A 21,095-nucleotide genomic window follows, 5' to 3' on the forward strand; every position below is an offset into this window, starting at 1 on the left:
TTTACCATGGAATATGTAAAAATTAAGTTTTTTGTCTCAATGGAGATCAGAGCCAGCCTATAACAGTCTCCACTTAATCAGGCTCAGCTTTAATGAAGTGAGAAATGGACCTGTATTATAGCTGTGGTTATTACTTAATAAAGCTTTTATACAGTCATTCCTTAATAAGAAGTGATTTGCTAAAACTTGTGCATTTTCTAGGACGGTTACTGAGGAATGCTTCTATCAATGAGACATTTATGCCTTCTCCATTATTACTGTGTAATAAATGGCAAAGCCCTGGGTAGCGTACTGAGTAATACACTCAGCAGATGTACCAAACACATCTCTATTATAATATTAGTTTTAACTATTGCTGTTTTATCTGTTAAATGTTTATTTTACATGTTGCTCATCGCAAGCCATTGAAGGTAGAGCTCTGTTGGCTAGTCATTCTGTAAGTATCAGGAACTGTTTCACAATGTGCCGTAATACTGCCTGGTTAGTGTAACAATACAAACACTTCTTGCTTGCATCTTTCAGGAAACATTAAAAAATGTGCTGTGCAAGTAATTATTTTATTTCTGATTGTTATTTATTCTGCAGTGAACCCTTGGATTCAACTATCTCATTCAAAACAAATACTGAAAGGAAAAGCAGATTTTAAAGTGTCCTATTTAATAAGCAGTGAAATTGTCTGTCTTGTAAAAATTGCTTTCCCGTTAATTTAGATTATTGAATAGAAGGAGGTCAGGGAGGTGTTTTTGATCCCTGTTACACCATTCATTATCAGCTTCTGTTCAGCTTCCCGGGAGAGCTCCCGAACGCGAAGGCTGCGGAGCCCCACTGCCACCACAGAGAGCCTGGGGTCTGCTGCGTCCCCCGTGTGTGGGGACCTGCCCGAGACCTGCCCTGCTGAGTCCCAGGGACCTCCTCGGACACAGGAGGTTGCCGTGTGTCTTGGCTAAAGGTGCACTTCGCTTTCATCTGGTGCTGTTACACTTTATTACACTAAACCTAAGGCATCTCCCACCCCTCCAAATACTTCTCTGTTCAGCAGCGAGGGAATTCATTTTCTTTCAATGAACTTTTCTAAAGGGTCAAGTTCAGTGAACTGCTTTAAGCTTTGCATGTAAGAATTGAAGCTAATGAATTTCTTTTTTCTTTTTTCTTCTGTTGCTTTTTGAACAACAATATTTTACACTTAGAAGTTGCTGGCTGCGATGAAAATGAGGGCAGGCTCAGGCAATAGCTGGAACATGCGACGTTAAGCTGGTAGATGGGTTTGAGTGAGGTACGAGCTGGTGGGCTTGTCACTGCCCGCTTTGGTCAGTTTTCTTATAATTTCCTTATCCTCTGCTCCAAGTAACTCCCGGGCCTCTCTCCTCTCTGGAAAGCGCACTGTCTTTGGACATGATAAAGTCCAAAAGATTTGAGGACAGAAGTATAAAGTACTTAAATGATCTTTCAACCAGCATCTCTGTAACTCTGTATATGATCACTATCATTAAATACGCAACGAACAGCTTTGTGTAACTCTTTTGAAGTACCCAAAGTGAACTTTAAAAATGGGTTTTGGAATATGGCCAGATCCAACGGCAGGGTAGCGACTGGGGATTCTTTCCTTTTCCAAATCTTTCAGTGCCGTTGCGGTTGGGAGGGGGGTGCTCGTCTGTTGGCTGAATCCTGCAGGACGGTGTTTCCTTCCGTAACACTCCAGTGAAAACGGTGGCAGTCAGTAAGGGCAGAGTTTGGCTCAGGGACAGGAGTTTTGCAGAAAATGTTTGTTTGAATACCACCCTCTGCCTTTGAGTCCTCTACTGCAAAGCCACAGAAACAATTTTATTTCTTTAATTTTTTTATTAGCACAGACACCACAGTAAACAGAATTCTTATGAGGCATTGCAAAAAAGGAAGTTACACAACTTCGAAGAAGTGAAGTGAATTTAAAATAACAAAGTCAGTGTGAGTGTTCTCAGCCTTTTTTTGTTTTGCTTTTCTTTATCTTGTAACTAAAGGGATTAAAATCAGGACAAAACAGACATCACTTCCTAACAGGATCTGTTTTGCTTTGGGCACACTGAGGGTGTTTTAGACTGGCACCACCATCACGGTGAGGCCGTACATGCGTTTTATTGTCACCCAGTTGTAGGAATGAGGGCAGACCAGGCAGGTGAGGTCATCCCCAGCGAACCCTGATGTCCCCAGAGACTGTTCCCGTCCAGGGACCTGACATCCCCTCCGGGCCCTGTCCACCAGGGCAACCCCTTCTATCTGTGAGAAGTTGGAAACACGAGTCTAGAGCACAAGTCTTATGAGGAGCAGCTGAGGGAACTGGGGTTGTTCAGCCTGGAGAGGAGGAGGCTGAGGGGAGACCTTCTCGCTCTCTACAACTGCCTGAAAGGAGGTTCTAGAGAGGTGGAAGTCGGTCTCTTCTCATAAGTAACAAGCGATAGGACAAGAGGAAATGGCCTCAAGTTGTGCCAGGGGAGGTTTAGATTGGATATTAGGAAAAATTTCTTCACCAAAAGGGGTTGTCAAGTACTGGAACAGGCTGCCCAGGGAAGTGGTGGAATCATCATACCTGGAGGTATTTAAAAGATGGATAGATGTGGCACTTAGGGACATGGTTTAGTGGTGGACTTGGCAGTGCTAGGTTAATGGTTGGACTTGATGATCTTAAAGGTCTTTTCCAAGCCAAGCAATTCTATTATTCTAAACCAGAGATCGGTCTGTAAAAGTTCCTCCATTGGCGTGTCAAATGCATTCCTTGCAGGCTTACCACCGGCAGGAATGGGCTGGTGGCCCCAATTGCTGGGGAGGAGAGGTGGGTGGGTGCCCGGGGCGGAGGCAATGCTTCACCTGCCCTTACTGAGATCTGCTCAGCGACCTCCTCCTTCCCACCACGCTGTTTCTGAACAGCTTTCTGGCTGCCCTAGGTTTGAGCACAGATACATGTACATATATATATGTGTGTGTGTATATATATACATATACATGTATATATGCGTACATATAAACACACACACATATATGTCGTGGTTTGGGCCAGATTGGCCAATGATGAGCCAACAGATGCTCTCCTCCACCTCTCGCTCCTCAAACCAAGGACAATATATTTATATTTAGAATTATTCAGGTTTTAAGACACATTTAATTTCTCAGGAACCCCAAGCAGCTTCTTCTCTTCATAGAATCGTGGAATCGTCTGGGTTGGAAGGGACCTTTAAGACCATCGAGTCCAACCACGAACCCAACGCTGCCGAAACCACCATATACCGCGGCCCTCGGCACCACGTTTACCGACTTGACCAGTTTTTGCAGCTAATTTTGAGCAAAACTGAAGAATTCCGCCTAAACCCACCAGCGGGGGGGGAGGGGGGGGGGTTGGGGAAATGTCCCTCACGCGAACACTTTGCGTCCGTGTCCCCCCCAACCCTGCAGCGATGGGGAAGTCCGCCCCCGCACCTTCCCCGCGCTCTGACGTCACAAAACCCCGGTACGGAGCGCCTCCACCGGACCCCCCGCTCTGTGACGTCACAGAAGCCCCATACCCAGCCCTTAAACCGGACAACCCACCGCCCCCCCCCGTCCCCGGTAGCGTCGCGTAGCAACGCCGGGGCGGGCCGCGTTCGCCGCGTCCCTCCGCCCGCCCCTTCTTGCGGGCGGGGACGGGGCGTGGGGACGGCACCGTCCTCCCGGCGCCGGGCCAGGTACGGGGGAAGCCGGCGAGCAGAAGGAGGGAGCCAGCCGGTACCTTGGTGCGGGGTGAGGAAGAGGAGGAAGGTTTGCGGCGGGGTTGGGGGTTTCCACGCCGCAGCCCCGGCGCGGGGTCCCGCTCTGCCCCGGGGGCAGAGCGGGACCCCGCGTCGGGGCTGCGGCGTGAGGAAAGGGGGATCCGTGGGTTACCGGAATTCCTCCACCTTCGCAGGTTTGGTGTATATAAGGGGTGGGGGCGGGAGGGAGAGAGCATCTCTGTGACCTTTCTGCTGCGGTATCTGCATTTTCACCATTGCACGGGGCGTTTTGAAATCCAGGAAATAACGCAGGTAGAGCGAAACCCTGCTGGGTTGGGTGGTTTTTGGGGGTTGGTTTTTTTTTTTTTTTTTCCCTTTCTTGTTTGCCCAGGGAGGGTTGATTTTGTTGGGTTTTTTTTTCCACTCTAGAGGCGTGAACGCTGGAAGGTTTCTCGCTGGCGGAGCATAGAAGTAAGCGCGTCCTGGCAATACTCTTATACCGGGAAAACGCAAAGCCGTATGTGGCTGTGTCTCGGCAACCATGCGTGGTGAAACGGGGGTGTCAGGGGAGATGGGGGCGTCTTCCTGCGTAGCTGAGCCTTGTGCAGCACTCGGGTCTGTCACCTGGAGACGCCTGAGTAACTGGGCTTTAAAGGTTTAAAAAGGGAAGAGGAGAAAAGAGTACTTTTTAAGGGTGAATGCAGGCAAGGGGCTTGTTCTGTAACTCTTTTCTGTGGCACTGGGGGGGTGTTTGGATTGCCATTACTTATTGTTGAATGTTTTCAATACCCAACTGTGGTTCTGAATGAATTTGCTGGCTCTGGGATGCTGGTGACATAGCCAGGAAAAAATGATTTGTGGTTAGATTGTGGCTGTCATGACAGTCTGTTCTGTAACTTCAGATCTCGTATGTAGCTCTTGTGTGGGACCTGTGTTGCCCTAATGTGGTCGGTGAAGCGGTCCTGCCTCTGATGGGCTTAAATGAGTAGAGCTGGGCCTGTGCTACGTTTGCTTGGCAACATAAGAAAGCAGTTCACAGTGGAGGTCTTCCTCTGAAATTTTCAGCAGTGGGAGAATAGAAGATATTGCCAGTTCCTGTTTTGGAGCTGTTTATTGTGTCTCTGAAACGGAGATGGGCAATTGTGCTTTTCTGCTGCGCGGAAGTGACCTGTGGCAGAGATCCTGGGGCAGGCAAACACCATCCTTGCTTGGTGCCATGCTAGTGCTGATTTTTTGGGTGGCGGTTTAATGTTGCTGCTTTGATAGTAGTAATAATCTTCATTAGTTCTGGCAGATTTATAAGGTTAGTGGCTTTGGGGGCAGAGATAACAATTTATCCTCATGTTATTTGGCTGATTTACCTACTTATGTTAAGGAGGAGGGGCAGATGAGAGAACACTTCTGAGGTAGGTTCAGAATAGGCTTCCTGAACGTGGACTTCATGGTACCTGTATTCAAGCCCTTACGCCAGTATAATTTCTGATTCTTTGGATCCCATTTAATGTGCTATCATAGCTCCTCCTGTCAGACGGTGTGCTGAATGTGGGGTTGCTCCCCAGTGGTGGCACTGGATTGCCCTTCCCTAATTGTTGCTTGGTTCTCAGTAAGAAGTAAAGTGTGAACCTTTTGGCGATGTGAGTGATTTTCTGCCTGTGTCCCTTCTGATTTCTGGGGAGGGGGAATCACATGATGTCACCACCAGATATGTGCAGTAGTGTGGTGTGTTATTCACACAACTGAGTACAGGAGGAGATTGTGGAATTTCTGATGGCTGTTTGGCAGCATCTGCCCAAATTGAGAAGAGCTTGAGCTGTTCCCATTGCTAGATGTGGTAGCCTTCAAGCAGTTTTAAAACCTCTTTTAATGAGCTTCTTTTAACTTCGTTATTTGAAAATTACTGCAAACAGCAGCAAGTCTCCTAGAAGCCACCTGATTTGCAGATGTTTCTCAGCTGTGGTTGCCTTGTCAGTGCTCTTACCACCATGGTGGTTGGGGAATCTTAGCCATGTGCAAAGGCTGCAAAACAAAACACTTTCCATGCCAAAATAGCAAGGGGAACGGAATAGCTTTGTCTCAGTTACTTATTAACCAGTCCTGTTACCTGCGTTGAGCATACCTTGATCTTAACTCTTTCAGTCTTTTGGATAGGGTGGGTTGCTGCTGAATTAACCATTATCCAAACATTAATATTCTCAAATGCTTGCCATGTTTGGGTAGCTGACCCCTGAAATTCTGAATTGCAGCACAATAATGTAATTCCTTTTGCTCTTTCTATAGTCATTTAGGTTGATGGCTGCACTGAACATAAGAAAGGTTCTCTAAGTGCTTCCTGTGCTTTGGGCACTGTGTTGCAGCCAATGCTGCTGGTTAGTAGTAGGAGTCTCTGGATATGGCTTTGAATCTTGTTTTCAGTGTGCAAACTAAGGTTGTTAAAATTATTTTGACTTGGTCCCTATCTGTTTTGTCTGTGCAGGTTTAAGGGTAGAAATACAACCTGCCTGCACGTAGCTGAAAACTCTAAAATAAGCTACGTTTTGTATTTCACCATATAAGTGAAAAAATACAGTTTGCTTACTGTGCCAGACCCAGAGTTTGTGATCACTGAGTTCTTGATTTGTTTGTCATGTGTTGAGCACTATGATGTGTTTGGCAGACTTCAAGAAATAATAAAGCGAAGCCCTTCTACAAATAGTGTGTTCACTTCATTGTAAGAACATAAAAGAGCAAGTGTGTGAGACCCTTTAAAAATAAATAAAATGCCTTTTATAAATAGATGGGGAGACTGTTTTGTTTTGTTTTGTTTTTTTAAAATCAGTACTTGCAAACTTTGCTGGATAAAGGCTGCAATTCCAGTTATTCCTGCAGCAGAGACGCCTTAACCTGTGGTTTGCCCAGCCACCAGCTGAAGAGCAGCCAAGGTCCTGGAACTCCTTCCTCCTCCTAATGAAGAGCTCTTCAGAGCTACTTCAGTATTCCTTAAACATGAAGTAAATTAGTTTTTAGGCTTGTCTGCATTCAGAGTGACCAATGAGCTCTGGGAAGTGTTTCCGTATAAAGTAGGGCAAAGCCACATCCTTAATGCTTTCCTTCTGTTTGCCAACGTAAACTACTCCTCATCAAGCATGGCTGGATTTCTTACTGTGCTGGGGAAACTTGAGATGTTTCTCTACCTCTTGGGGTCTGCTACTGCTCCCATTCCACAATCATTCCTCCCCTCTGGAGACTGCAGTGTAACCTAACCATGTTGGGTGGGAAGACAGAAATGTGATTTGTGAGGCAAAAATCTTATTTTCTATGTTTTCCTTTAAATGTCTTTATTTTCTTTTGTTTGCTGGAGGCCATACTTGCAGTAGTACAGAAAAAAAAAGCAAATATTATAGTTTCCAAATTCTTTGCGTGAAGGGATTTTGGCCAGGCCTCCTGTAAATAATTAGCTTAGACACAGGCAGGACTGTTCCTGCATGGGACAGCTTCTTCCTGTTCTTCACGGTCTTTGTTCCTAATGGTACTCCTGGAGGTCCCTGGAGCCTGCTCCTCTTTGCCCAGCCGTGGTCTGGAGCAGCACTAAGTCTGCTCAAGGAGCCCCTCACCCATGTGTGTGCAGCACCCACGGGCACGTATGATGCAAGTTTTTTGCTATTTACCGAGTACCCAACAGGGTGATCTTGAGGCTTGTCAAGGAAAACAAGTTAGCATGTGAGCTCAGCTGTCTCCTGAGCAGAAAACACCAGTTGCAAAGAGCATCCCGTAACTTACAGACTTGGCTAATTAAGGAACTGAACTGAGAAGCGAGTGCTGGACTATGCTTTAGGCTTAAAATAAAGACATTTCTTTGCAAGCAGCTTCCAGCTCTCTTTGACATGGCGTAAGTGTTTACTTGTGGCATTGCTTCAAAACAACGTGATCTGAATTTACCTCCTACCCTTGATCTTAAGGCTGGTCTATACTGGGGTGTCTTTGTATTGCCGTTTAACGATGAACTGCAGCTCTGCGTTCTCTGTGCACGAGGAGCGCTGTGACATCTGGCCTGCAGTTGGCCGTATGGCACCCAGGGCACGGTGGTCTTCATAATCTTGTCACCAGCTGTCCATGCCAACATGAATGCTGCCCGTGATATACTACAGCTTCCTTCACTGGCCCCATTGCCCAAAGGGTCAGGTTTAACAGGGGCTGGGCATGAGCATCGGTTCCAGGAAACAATCCCTGGTAAGAGTTTGACATTTTCTATCCTCCCTCCCTGTTACTGCTGTTCTGACTTTAAAAATAGAAAGAGATTGTCTCATCTCAAGGCAAAGACTTCTCAAGAGGGTTAATTATGTCACATTTATTATCTGCTATGCAGATCTTTTTTGGCAAATATCATGAATAATTTTTTTTTAAGTTGTATACCAGCTTTTTTAAACCCAGGGCTGCAGTGCCCCTGTGCATTCTGCAGAGGCGATGCTGAGTTGACCACAGCTCGTTTCAACATACGGCTGCCTGACCTGGGTGCCCTGTCCTGGAGGAGGCGGGTGGCAGGTGGGGACCTGTTGTGTGTGGGCTGTGCCAGCAGTCGCTATATGGGAAGCGCTGTGGTACCAGTCTGCAGAGGTCTGGCAGCTCTCACGGTCAAAAGCATTTCACACTAGAAATGTTACCAGAGACTTACGGTCTTGCCAGATAATACGGTCTCATTCCGGCTCTTGCTGGCGCAGACACCTTTGGAGTTTCTGAGTGACATCTGTGACATCCTCAGGGCATGCCAGCATGGTGGCACTTCACACCTCTTTTTCTAGGTATGTGAAAGAGAATGGAAACTGTCTTGCAGCTCAGAGCTAAAAGTGCTCTGATCAATGTTGGAACAAGGTGCCAAGCGATCTGGTGGGTTTTATTCTTAACTCTTATGTGCTGTCCCCATCCATGCCAAAGGTGAAGGGAATATACTTTTGTTCCTAACACTGCAGAATGGGATGTTTTCCTTCTGCAAAGGGATGCTCCCTGTTTTGAGCCTCCAGTCATGGCTGATGAGCGTGTGATAGCCCAGTAGTGAGAAGCAGCCTAGGGAGTGATGGGACACAACTTCAAAGTAATGGGAAAGAGCTTTTTTTTTTTTTTTTAACTTTGTTTGGAGGATCAAATTAGCAGTCTGCTAAAGTCTTTTAATGTTACAACTTTCAGAGCATAAGCAATGACCTGTGAAAAGGAGTGCTTGGATCTAGACCCTGTGCATGATGGGGTCTGGCATGTCTATTATGGCCAATTAAAGTGACAGGTAGCAGAGTGTAAACACTCCTGACTCCTGCCGTTCCCTGGCTGGCTCCAGGCCGTGCGCTGCCTTTCTCCTCTGCCTTGGAAAAGGCACGTCAGCTTGAACTTCCTATCCAGAGCACAAAGCGGCCTTTCAAAACCTCTGTGCCCTCTGCTCGTGTGGTTCAGCGTGAACAGCCCAGAAGCTGAAGCTTGGTCTTTCAGTCAGAACCTGTTGGCCTTGAATTGCAGGATTGCGTGGGGTACAGATGGTACCGTACAAAGCAGCCGGAGGCTGGCAGAGCCCTGCAGCACAGGCATAGCTTGCCCTCGGCCTGGGGACTCTTCGCCGGTTTCCAGGATGCTGTCCAGCACCCGGTCCTAGATTTGGATTTTAGGAATAAACTACAAGTCCCTTCCAATACCCCCATCAGCAGTGTTTGAAGCTTTGCCTTAAACTGAGCTTCAAATATTAGACTTGAGTAACTGAACAGTCAGAGGAAGCTCTTGCATTGAACAAACTAACTTGTGGCCCTAAAATAACTTCTTATTTGAACAACTTAGTAAAATAACCATGCTCTGCAGACTGACCTTGAACTCCGACAGATTTTTTTTTTTTTTTAATTCCCGGTTATGTGTGGAGAGCTGGTGTTCTTCCATGCTGCAGCAGGAGATGGAAGCGGTTTTGATGACTCCTTCCCTCCCCCATCAGCCTACCTGCATGGCTGCATGTGGCACCCTCTGCTCTGCCTTGTGCTCGGCCGCGACTGTGTGGGTGAGAGCCAGCAGCCACTCGCTTGGCTTCCTCCTAGACGCAGACGCAAAGTGTGGTCTCACTTAGCCCTTCTGCATTTTCCTCTTACGTAGTTCAAAGGGTAGGTTGGCATCTCCCACCTCTGCCTGACAACTGAAAAGGAAAGGAAATACCTTGGTGGAGAACCTGTGCTTTAAAAAAAGTCCATAGCCCACTTGGTGTAAGTATGCAAACGTTTGTAGAGGAGTGGCCTGTTTCTAAAGCACTTTGTTGAGAAATGCTTCACACCCTTTTTTGTTAACCCAGTAATTAAGAGAATACTTGCCTTCCAATGCAGTGGCTGCTTAAGTAAAGATGAGAGCGCCTGTGTGTTCTCTGTGATGGATGTGAAACAGTAAGTAACATTTCATCTGAGACTGCCCAGCCTGGCACACCTCCACGTGGCACCTCTTCCCTTCCAGTTGTGGTGAGGTGACTTTTCTTGTGCTTTTGCTGGGAAGAAACTGGATGCGGAAGGTGCAGGGACTCAGACTTGCGTCTGTCCCGTAGTTAGCAGCTTTGGCTTGTCAGATGGGTGCAGGTCGGGGGCATGAGCCTGGTGAGGGAAGTGCCACGGCTCTCATGCGTATGGCATTTCTTGTTTCTGGTTGTGTGTGATGGTTCCAGCTCTTGCTAATCAAATTGCCCAGTGGTGTGAGAATTGGATCCTCTTTTCTTCCCTGTCTCATCTGGAATACTGGGAGGCTGTCTAAGTGTCAGGGGTGCTGGTGATTTGGCTGTGATGGGAGCGAATTTTAACCAGGCTTGCTCTTCAGCATGAATGTATTGATGTAGGCATGCCATGTAGCCTGTCTGTCAGCCAAGTTACTAGCTTTCAGCTGCCTTATGTGCCTATTTTAGGGATTGCTTCCAACCTGGGAAAGCCCAGTCAGGTCACTGCAGGGCAAGACAGAGCTGTATTCCCATACCCACCTAATGCTGACGCCACTTTCCTGCCCCACAAGGATCAGAAGGAATCCATGGGAATCGCTGTCTTCTGGCTCCTGCTTCTGTTTGGGGTGGCAGTGCAAAGGCAGGCTGTGCTTACTCATCTGGCTTCAATGCAGCCACACAATTGCCTCTTTCGAGGAAGGGAATTCATTAGTTTCTGTGAAGTGGCCTTGGATCTCTGGGCAGCAGGTGCTTCTATAGAGCAAACTGTTGCTGAATATTCAACAGTTGCTGTACAAGCACTGGCCGACTGCCTGTGAAGCACTTGGACTTATCTTGAGCATCCGATTAGATAAAGTGCAAAGTGCTTACTGCTTTAAAGCTACCCGCAGCTGTGTTGTGTTGGTGGTATTTTGACGTTGGGTTTTTGTGTGTGTGTGAATCTTCCAAGATCATAAGCAGCCTCTTCATCTCTTTTGACTCAGCCAACAAAGAAGGGAACTGCCCAGCAGAAGGAGAAGCACAGTGATTCATATTCAGGTCGTCAGAACCGCATTCTCTTACTGGTTTTGGCTAATGGCATGTACACTGAAAACAAATGACTCAGGACAGAAGTGTCTCCTAATCTTTAACGTACTGTTTAAACTCAAGTTAGTTCTTTTAAGGTTACCTGAATAACACTTGTTCTTGCCAACCTGTAATTTGGTGCATGAAGTACTGTAGACACCTGAACTATGAAGGAGTAATTTGAGAGTTTAAGCTGTGCAATCAGACTTTTTCTTTTCTCTCTCTTTTTTCTTTTTTTAGGAGTTTAATTTCCTTAGGTGTGGTCTGTAAGCAGCCACAGTCAGTAGATGGCATCACTGGAAGTATGGTCCTGTGAGAAGCTGTGATCACTGAACAATTACAGCTTCAAACACCTTATACCTTTAGTCCGTAAGGTGTGGATGTCTGTATATTGTTTACTAGCAGTGCGCCCCAATTCTGACTTCCTGTAATAGCTTTCTTAACCTGTATTAGTTGTTTTAAAGGTGCTTTGTCTGTTTGCTTCTACTGGTTATTTAGGCCACAGAAGGAAAACTTTTTGTTAAATGTGTAATTGTGACAGTTGCACTGAAGGCTGGTTTCACCAAGGGAGCTGGAGTGTTTTCCAAGTTCCGTGCTTTACAGGATTTCTGTGCTGCACATCAGAGGTATTCTTTTGCCTGGAAACACTGCATTATTAGGGGTGTAGTGATTCCCCACCCCTAAGCTCTAATAGCTTAATAACTAAGCATGTAGTTCCTAGCCACAGAAAGCAGTCATGCAGGCTTCAGCACAGTGGCTGTCGCTGGTCCTAGTTTCTGTACATCTTGCTGAAACAGTGATTTTTTTTTTTTTGTTTGTTTTTAGCACTGATTGTAGGTGGACCTTGAGCACTTAAAAGCATGAATAAGCAGCTGATGCAGCTGCTGGAGCTGAGCCTACCTGGCAGGATTGTTTGTCGTGCTGCTTGCTTTGAAAGGGCTGGTGTCTTCAGTGTGTGATTTGGCTGCCAGGTACTCAGAAGAGCCGCTGAGACATGCTTTCTAAATGTCTGCTTTGCGCAGGTCTGTGGGGTAGGTGCCAGACTTGAGGAGAAGAGAGGGGCTGGCAGCCTGGGACGTGGTGCACTGCGTGGCATCTGCTTTCCCTGCTGGGAGGAAGCAGCGGAGGGCAGCTGAGGGGGAGCTCCTCAAAGGAGCTTGACTGGCCCATGTTCTTCATTTTCCAGTCCCCATCAGTCCCTGAGCTCCCCACAGCTCGAGGATGGGGTCAGCAGAAGGGAGGACCAGCTTCCAGGAGGGGTTCTGAGTCCTGCAGTGAGGCATTTCAGAAGCTGTAAAGCAGGTGTTCAGGCTTATGATGGGTCACTGCCTCCAAAAGCTTATTTCTTTTCTTCTTTTTTTTTTTAATGGGGCTTAGAAGTGAAAGTTTAGGAGCAGCGCAATTACACTTTGAAAAACAATACATGGTAGTGACCAGCATGGGTACAGTGCAGTCTGTGTAGCTATAGACGAATACTGTAATGTAAGTAAATATGTGAAAGTTAGTTTGCCAGAAAGCGACATGAAAGAAAAGTGAGCCCTTAGTCTTTATAGATGACACTGCACATTTAATTGCTAATGGACTTCTTTTAAAGAGCGCCTAGGCTGCTATTATTAGAAAAAGCAAATGTGTGGTGATACCTAGAGGGAGCAAAAAGGGAGTATTTCGCGCTCTTCTTGACCTTTACTTTCTTGTGTTAATTTGTTTAATACCAGTGAGATTTTCCTGCTGTAAAAGCTTGCTTAAGCAGGGACTTTGCCAAGACCTCTGAAAAAGACATGCTAATTGGGAGGTAGGGCTGTGCAAGCACTGTTTCTTCCTTTCCTCCCTTGATTTGCAAATTCCAACTTCAGGGATCCACCCTGTGCTCCGTGCCTTTCTCTTTCCCTCCTGGATCAGGCTTTTACCAGCTGGTGCAATTCCACAATGGAAGTCAGGGCTCTGTTGCATTAAACTTTTTAAGAGAAACAGGAGCTCTGTGCCTGTGGGGCTTAGCATGTAGGACGAAACTTTGGGGAAATGTTACATAAACACTCCCGGATACTTCTGAAACATCTTCATTGTTCTTAACAATCTTTACTTTTTCAACACCTACTGAAAAGATCTTATTGCTTGTGCTGTCTATTTGTAGATCCCAAGGTACTTTGCAAACAACCACAGTGTCGTTATCCCTGCTTGCTTATGAGGATGCTGGGTGCAGGTCAGAAGATGTGCTGAAGAACCTGGGGCTGTAGCAGGGCCAGGGTAAACTCCGTGGCTGGTGTCTGACCTGCCAAACCACCAGCTCCATGCTGAAAGTGCTGTGGTTCAGAGCTGGAAACTTGATTGCATGAAGCAGCGTGGCTTCAATAAACATTACATGGCGTAGACAAAGAGTAAATCCTTTTGGACATCTCTTGGAGCGGTACCTGGGGAAAGTTTCAGGCTTAATAAGTCTGACATGGAAAAGTGGGAGAAGGCATATATACAGGTGTTTATTACTGTATAATGGTGCTGAAGTGTCTTACTGATATTACTTGTGTATCTGGAAGACCCGTTGAAAGCTCAGCTGGACAAGCATCCAGATACCTGGTCAGAGCAAGTACCCTACAGATTCAAACACTGCTGGTAAAGCTGTCCTTTTTGACTGCGTGGGTGTTTGGTGATTAGCTAGGTTTGAGCAGATAGTGTTTTGAATTTTCTTACATCTCCATATGATAGTAGTTTTCACAGTTATATAAATCAGTATTTCAGGAAAAAAATAGAAGGTGAGACCTGCATTTCTAGTAGCAGTTGTTGCAGATCTTAAAAAGCTGCTGCTTCTGGCTGACACTTCTCATGTTGAAGTGAAAAAGGCGCTGAGAAAAACTGCTGTCATCAGCACAGAACAGCACTAGTGCTGCAAAGGGGGATTTAAGCCTTTCTGGCTCTAGCATAGGGTGTCCAGAGGCTATGGGAGATGACTTGAAGCCGTGCCGCTGCAAGTGGTGCCACTGTAACAGCGTCCCAGTGAATGCGCTTGCCAGAAGGGCAGCTGGTGCTTGTGGTGCCAGGCTGCCAATGCCTTGGGATTCCTGGGGAAGGAGCTGGGTGGATGACAGTTGGGCCTAAATATGAGGTGTATCCATGAATGAAATGCTTCATTACAATGGCAGTAAATGTGTGATAGTCTTAACTTGCTGGCAATAGCTCAATGGTAAAGCTGCCTGTGGCGCTTGCAGGTGAGCTTTGGAGTGGAGCTCTGAGTCAGAGCATTTGCAGGACTCGCTCTGGGGTCATGACTTACTTGTGTTACGCTGGATGGGAATTCTCAAAGCAGTATTGTGTTGCTATGTATCAAACAAAGGACAGAGTAAAATCTTAGGCTTTATTTTTTTCAATTAAGAATTTTTATTTGTTTCTCAGGGACAAGCAAATAGAAAACAGCTTGTCTTGGCTATTGTGAGTGTTCATGGGACAGGAAGGGGAGGGAGGGGACAAATAGCAAGAGCAAAGTGTTGCAGTAATGAGAATGATGTCTTATTTTAGTTGGTACTTAATCAAGGCATGTGGCTCCAGGAAGCAAGAACAGATGGCTCTAGGTCTTTTTTTTTTCTTTTCCCCCCTGCTCTCTTATATTTTGATTGTCACCAAGATTTACCATAAATGTTTTAACACCTGCCAATTTTTTTTTTACCTTATAAATTTTTACCTATCCTCAGAGTAAACTGTTAGCCTTATCTGGCTTGATTTTGTTTAATCGATAATACTAATACATGAAGTCACTGAGAGTTAGTCTTACAATTATCTTCTTTCAAAGGGTGCCTCTTTTATTATAAAACTTTGAGCATATATTAGTTCAAGTGCATTTTGATAGTAAATTAGGGCAAAACTCAGGGGCTTGCATGAACTGGCCTTTGTAAAGCAGGTCAGGCTTTTTTGATTTATGGCTTTTATTTAGTAGCTCTCTTGCTTACCAGGGCATCCAGAGAGTGGGTTATTGCTTCTCCTGTATCCTGTTAACTGCTTTGAAGGATGATCTGAATTCCCTCCCAATTCTTCTTTTGCCAGGGCGGTGAAATCCAGGACTGTGCCTACTTGGACAGTGAAAGCGCCTACAGCGAGTCAGAGCTCTTTCCTGATGACGACACGATGACTCTGGCACAGCAAGAGGTTCACCATGAGTCTGACATGGACAGCGCTATTGAGAGCGCACAGAGCTCGGAGGCCTCCGACGTGTGTCGGAGCGAGGAGAAGGACGGTGTGCTTGGTGGCCTGTTTCTGCCTGGTGACAAGTGAGTGGTGGTTTTGCCTCATGGCAGCCCTGTTTTGAGGCATGTGCAAAACAAGGGAGGAAGGAACCTTTATGTGACTAATCCCTGCTGTGGGAGCCTGAGGATACCTGAAGCATTTTTAAACTTAGTATTCATTACAATATAAGGGAGATGGATGTCCGGGTCCTCTAAGTGACTTAGACAGTCTCAGCCCTAGCTCCTTCTGGCATGTTCTGTGAGCACTCATGGGACTTGCATGTTGTGTGTTGAAGTGAAAAATTTGGGTCTTTCCACAATGGATCACTGCATTGACATCTCCCATATTTAGGATCTTCTGTATTCCCATAACCTTTATATGCTGGAATTAAAACAAGTACTTCCTGCAAAGCAGTGTAATGTGGGGAATGCTGCTTTAGCCTTTTGTACATCTAGTTATCTGAAGATGTGGGCTCTGCAGATTTGCTTTGCAACTCCATGTACCGAGATAGTTCTGTGTGTTTCTAATTTTCCATAACGTTTAGTGCACAACAGTAACTTGTGTTTAACACGGGGTGTCCTGGCATGTGCATGTTTGCTGTTAACACAAGAGTGTCTCTCTAACCCTAACTTGACTCTTCCCAGGAATGTATTTGGCGGGTGCTGGTAAAAGCCGACTGGGGAAAAGGGACCCAACTTGATTTAATCCTGCTTTGAGCCGAGTTAATGCAGTACCACAGGACAGAGCTCAGCTGGGCTTGCTTTGTAAGCCTCTACTCTGTCTTCCCTATTTTTGGTTTGTCATCTTGGTTTGTGCGTCCTGAGCTTCTTTCATTGCTAAGGCAGTCCTCCTTCTCGCTCCTGGGCCTCCTCGAGTGCTCGCTGTGCAGCCTCATTCCTGCCTTCCTCCTGAATTTCTCAGCTGGCTGAGATCTGGCCTTCTCCTACTTGCCCAAGCAATCCCAGAGATTTTATCAAGATAATTCCAATTTTCATCTCTCTTTATCAAACTTGTCTCCTTGCCTTGCCGTTCCCAATTCTTCAAAGCACCCATCCTTGTAGTGGCTCTTACCCATACTGCATTTGAAATGAGTTATCTTTCCTCCCAGCTGTGCCATTTGGGCTCTTGTGAAGGCGGTGGAGGGGCATTGTGCATCCTGTACCCTCCTTCTGGGGGGGGCAGGAACTACTAAGAGCTACTGTGCTACTACTAATAAATCATGCTTTATCCTCTGAGGCCTCTTCAGCTTTGGTGAATTGGCGGGAAAACACTTGGGAAGCTTCATGTTTTTGTGTTAAGAGACACAGCAGAGATTTTTCCCGTGGCCAAACCATGATACCTGCATGTTGAAGAAGCAGGTAGGTTGTGTATCAGATGTGTCATCCTTCTGTGAAGTCCTTCTCTGAAGAACAGCAAGTAGCTTTAAAGAAAAAAACAAAACAAAAAACAAACCTGAAAGCTTCCTTCAGAAAGTGTTAGAATGGAGAAAAACACCTACTTTTAGCAGCTCCCCTGAAAATGACTGTGTGATTCCTAGGCAGTTTCCAGTCTGAGGCTGGATCTCAGGATCTACCCTGAGCATGGACTGTTTCAACCCAAGCAGTTTAAAGTCTGGCAAAGCTTATGAATAACTGCAAATTAAAAGTTCTAAGCAACATTATCGACTATCAGGTGGTCCAGCAGTGGTGACTGCATAGCTTGCATGAGAGAAACTTAGCCAGGCAATGCATGAGGGATAAGGCTGCTGAACTCCAGTCTGTTGGCCAGTGGTGATGTTCCAGGGCTATTATGCTGGAGAGTGGATTTTATGGAGAAGTATACATTATAATCCCAACTGAGGCCTGGTCATTTACCTCCATCCTGGTGGAAGTGTTATGAGGAGTTTCTTCCTAAGCTGGCTTGGTGTAACAATATTGAGATGAAAACAGCAGTTGCACTTACACAGATCACAGTCACCAAAAAACTTATCAATGCACAGTATGTCTGTGTCACAGCACTTCTTAAAGAATAGTTAGTGTGATGTGTTGAGCTTCTCACTAATCCATCTCCCAGCCAAGGAGTCTTGTTAGGTAAGTTTGATCTGTTTCCAGTATGAGTATTCCTGTCTTCATGATTGTCATCCTTTAATAGTGTGCCAGGCTTGACTCGCCCTAATTTCTGTTAATGTGAATTAGATAAGTAAATTGCAGGTTATAAATGGATCTCATCAAAACAAGAGAAACAAAAGAGCATACATCTGAAACGTTGGCAGGCTTTCTCTTCTACTAATTGCTTTTGGAGGGGAGGGATGTGCAAATAATGCTTGCACTATCCACCAAAGGAGCACTGTTGCATCTCTTGTTTACAGCTCACAAGTGTAGTATTACAGGAAGAGGAATCTCTTCTCTGAAAGTGCAGGGAATGGTTAAGAGGCTCAAGGTAGACTCAAAAGAAACCCGGGAGGCAGTATTGTTGAGCTACTGTCCCCTGGCTCAGCTGGTGGAGTTAAAGATACAAACACTGTGCGCTGAAGCAAAGGGAGTGGAAAAACTTAACCCAATCTGCATGAAGCGTCAGCAGATTGAATTGGTGCCTTGTCTGCATTGCAGAGAGGTGCTGCATTCTGCTCTGTAAGTAGGAACAGTAACATGTTGAGCAACCCCAGGGCTTCGCAGTGTAGCATGTATTTCAGGCCTTAGATGTGTGTTTTCTGTAAGGGAGAAGTTTGTTTATATGAACTTGTATGTGAACTTACTGGCTTGTCTGTTTGAATGCCTTACTGGGGGGGATGTTAGCAAACCTGTGTAAAATACCTGCCTCTGCGAAACAGCACAGCGCACGACTGCGGGGTAGTCTGGACTCTGGGCAGGAGAATCACGATGCACCCTCTGCAGCAAACTTGCTCCCTTGTATTAGATGTGATGTGCTCAAAACTGCTCTGCCAGCTATTTTCCTGTGGTGCCAGGCTCTGCTGATCTGTTTACCTATATGTCTTCTCTCTCAGAGGTCACGGTGTCCTGCCATTCCCTACCTGTTTGGCATTATCTTAGGTACTTCTCTGGTAGTAAAGCACCCTTTTCTTGTGATCCATGTCTTCTCTGAAAGACACACTTTGTCACAATGGAAGGAAGGGCCAGAACTCAGCCTCTGTTAGGTCACATCTGTAGCTTTAATGACTCTCTGGCATACGGCGAGCTGAAGTTTGTTTCTGGCCACACAAAAGAGTGTGGCTGGAGCTCATGGGGTGTGAGAGGAGAGGGTTTATGGGGATTACTGGGAAACTCTGATTGTGGAATAGAGTGACAGTCTCTGTCTTGTACGTGTTCCTCTCACTATCCCGTGCATTTTGGAGTTGTCTGCACAGTTCCTGCATTTGGAGTAGAAGTCCCATAAGTACAACGTGGAAATGATGATGGAGGATTATCGAGGTGTGCTCTTTAAAGTGAAATGGTTTGTGTTGATCCAAACCCATCTCACAGTTTAGCTTGTTTATAGATCCTTATGCTCTTATCTTTCAAGGCACTATGTCAAATGCACATCAGATGTGTTTGGCATTTCAGTGTTTTAGCACAAAGTAAGTGGGTTACAACTTCAAATGAGGGAACAAGCTGTAAAGGTGGAAGATTCCATGTGAGGTGAGATGCTATCAAAGTCGGCCTTCGAGATGTTGTGACCTCTTGTTTCAGGTCAAGTCCTCACAACCCTTCTGCAGCATCTGACCTCTCAACTTATTCCACCGCCTCTCTGATCAGTAATGAAGAACAGTTTGAAGACTATGGGGAAGGAGATGATGTGGATTTTACTCCCAGTAGCCCATGCCCTGATGATGAGACCAGAACCAACGCCTACTCTGACCTTGGCTCATCTGTATCTTCCAGGTGGCTCCTTATTCATTAACAAACCATTTTTCAATTTTGTTCTTCTCTGAGCATGGGTGACCATACCAGAGTTTACACTGGTTACATAGATTCACCTTAAAAGCAAAATGTTATCAGTTCATTTTCTGCCCTGCAATTGACAGGCTACATTTAATAACAAGAGCTATAGCAAATATGTTGGTTTTGATAACCTCGGTTGGGTTCTGTTGAAATAACTGGGCTATTTTGCTTGTAGAGATTTCTTTCTATTGCAAACAGTAGATTTCACATTTAGGGGCTAATATTGGAAATGATCTGCTGCAAGCTGGAAACCAGCTTAGCACTATGCACCAGCCCTGATGCAGTGGAGAGAAGACCTGCAAGAGAGCTGTTTCTTTTTAATTTTCTGATATTACAAATCCTTAGCACTAACCTGTAAGGTGAAGTGCTCTATATGGACAGGGGTTTGCTTGACACAAGCATCCACATTGACTTTGAATGTCTTGGAGAACATAAGCAGGTAGCTGCTGTCTGTTAGGAGCTGGAAATCCCACTACAGTCCACCAGTTTCCTGGAAGTGACCTCAGTCTCTGTAGCTCTTATGTCCTTTGACCAAGTCAGTTGCTGATTTTAAAATCCTTCCCCGAGTAAGGGAATGGGTGAGCAGGGTTGGGGAAGAGGCGAGCATGAAGGTGCTCTAGGATTTGTCTGCTTGGATCAATAGCACATGAAGGTCTTGTGCTTCATTGCTAACACAGGACAAGCTCGCTACATCCCTCTGTTCCGCATGCAGCCCCCATGTGCTACCCTCTGTTTCAAGGACTTCTGCAATCCAGCCTTGCCACCTCTGTCATGCATGCAGAGCCAGCGCCCCTCTCCACTGACCCTTCACGATGATGGCTTGTGTCCTTCATCCCCTATTCCTCAGGTTTACGCAACCCTTTCCATTCCCATTCCTGGGGCTCTGTGCACTTCATGCCACGATTGCTCTCTTTTATTTGAGTTTATTTTCTCTTTATCATGTCAAGAGCTACCATTATCTCCTCTTCAGACCTATGTCCACTTCTCCCTTCCTTCTCATTCTAGGGTTCCTTCCGTCCTGCCATCTGAGGGAGGGTGTCCTGTGACTTCTTACCAGACTGCTCTGTTTTTCATCTTTCTGTCTTTTTCTTGGAGAAAAGACTCTTCAGGTTGCATGCCAGGCTCTAGTGGGAAGATGGGCAAGATGAGAGAGGGACATTAACTGAGGTGGAACATACTAGTGTAGCTGCTTTTGCTGCATGCATCACGTGGACTGTATACCTTGTGCTATTCTTCCAGTCACCCAACTGATTCTTTCCCCTGACACCCAGAACACGTCCTCTGTAAAGCCTCAACTCAGACAGGTAGACTTGCCCTAAGACTAGCATTGTCCATCGTCACCTCTGAGTTAGATAAGCTGTGGTTAGAGGTGGTTCCCCAAGTCCCTCGTCTGAGATTCTGACACACAGACATGCAGTCAAGAGGAAAATCTGTTGTGAGTTGGTTACTATAGCCAGTAACATCTCTCCTTTCCTGCAAACAGTGCTGGCCAAACACCCCGAAAAATGAGGCATGTTTATAACAGCGAGTTACTGGATGTTTACTGCTCACAGTGCTGCAAAAAGATAAATCTACTCAACGATTTGGAAGCCAGGCTGAAAAACTTGAAAGCAAACAGGTAAGCAGCCTATTGCACTGCTTTTAGCAATGACCCCTTGAAATGGGACTAGCTAATAACAGGAGGAGAGGAAGCAAGAGCCCTCTCCTTCCCTGTATCCCATTCGGCCTTACACATGGGGTGTTCTTACAAAACAGTAAGAAATTCAAACCTTGACA

At 45.9% G+C, this 21,095-nt stretch overlaps 1 protein-coding gene across 8 annotated transcripts in view; it reads left to right on the forward strand.

The window, feature by feature from the left end:
- Positions 1-21,095, forward strand: part of RAB11FIP4 (RAB11 family interacting protein 4) — a 126,784-nt gene that overhangs the window by 96,148 nt on the left and 9,541 nt on the right. Inside the window, exons 1-4 of one of the 8 annotated variants that reach the window (XM_054221738.1) lie at positions 3,669-3,747; positions 15,223-15,446; positions 19,068-19,259; positions 20,803-20,937. In XM_054221738.1, coding sequence (XP_054077713.1) covers positions 15,304-15,446; positions 19,068-19,259; positions 20,803-20,937 — 470 coding nt within the window. In that variant the 5' untranslated portion in view covers positions 3,669-3,747; positions 15,223-15,303. The other 7 variants (XM_054221740.1, XM_054221741.1, XM_054221743.1 and 4 more) reach the window with 7 other exon arrangements.

The sequence above is a fragment of the Rissa tridactyla genome, chromosome 15, assembly GCF_028500815.1.
Source record: "Rissa tridactyla isolate bRisTri1 chromosome 15, bRisTri1.patW.cur.20221130, whole genome shotgun sequence".
NCBI lineage: Eukaryota > Metazoa > Chordata > Aves > Charadriiformes > Laridae > Rissa > Rissa tridactyla.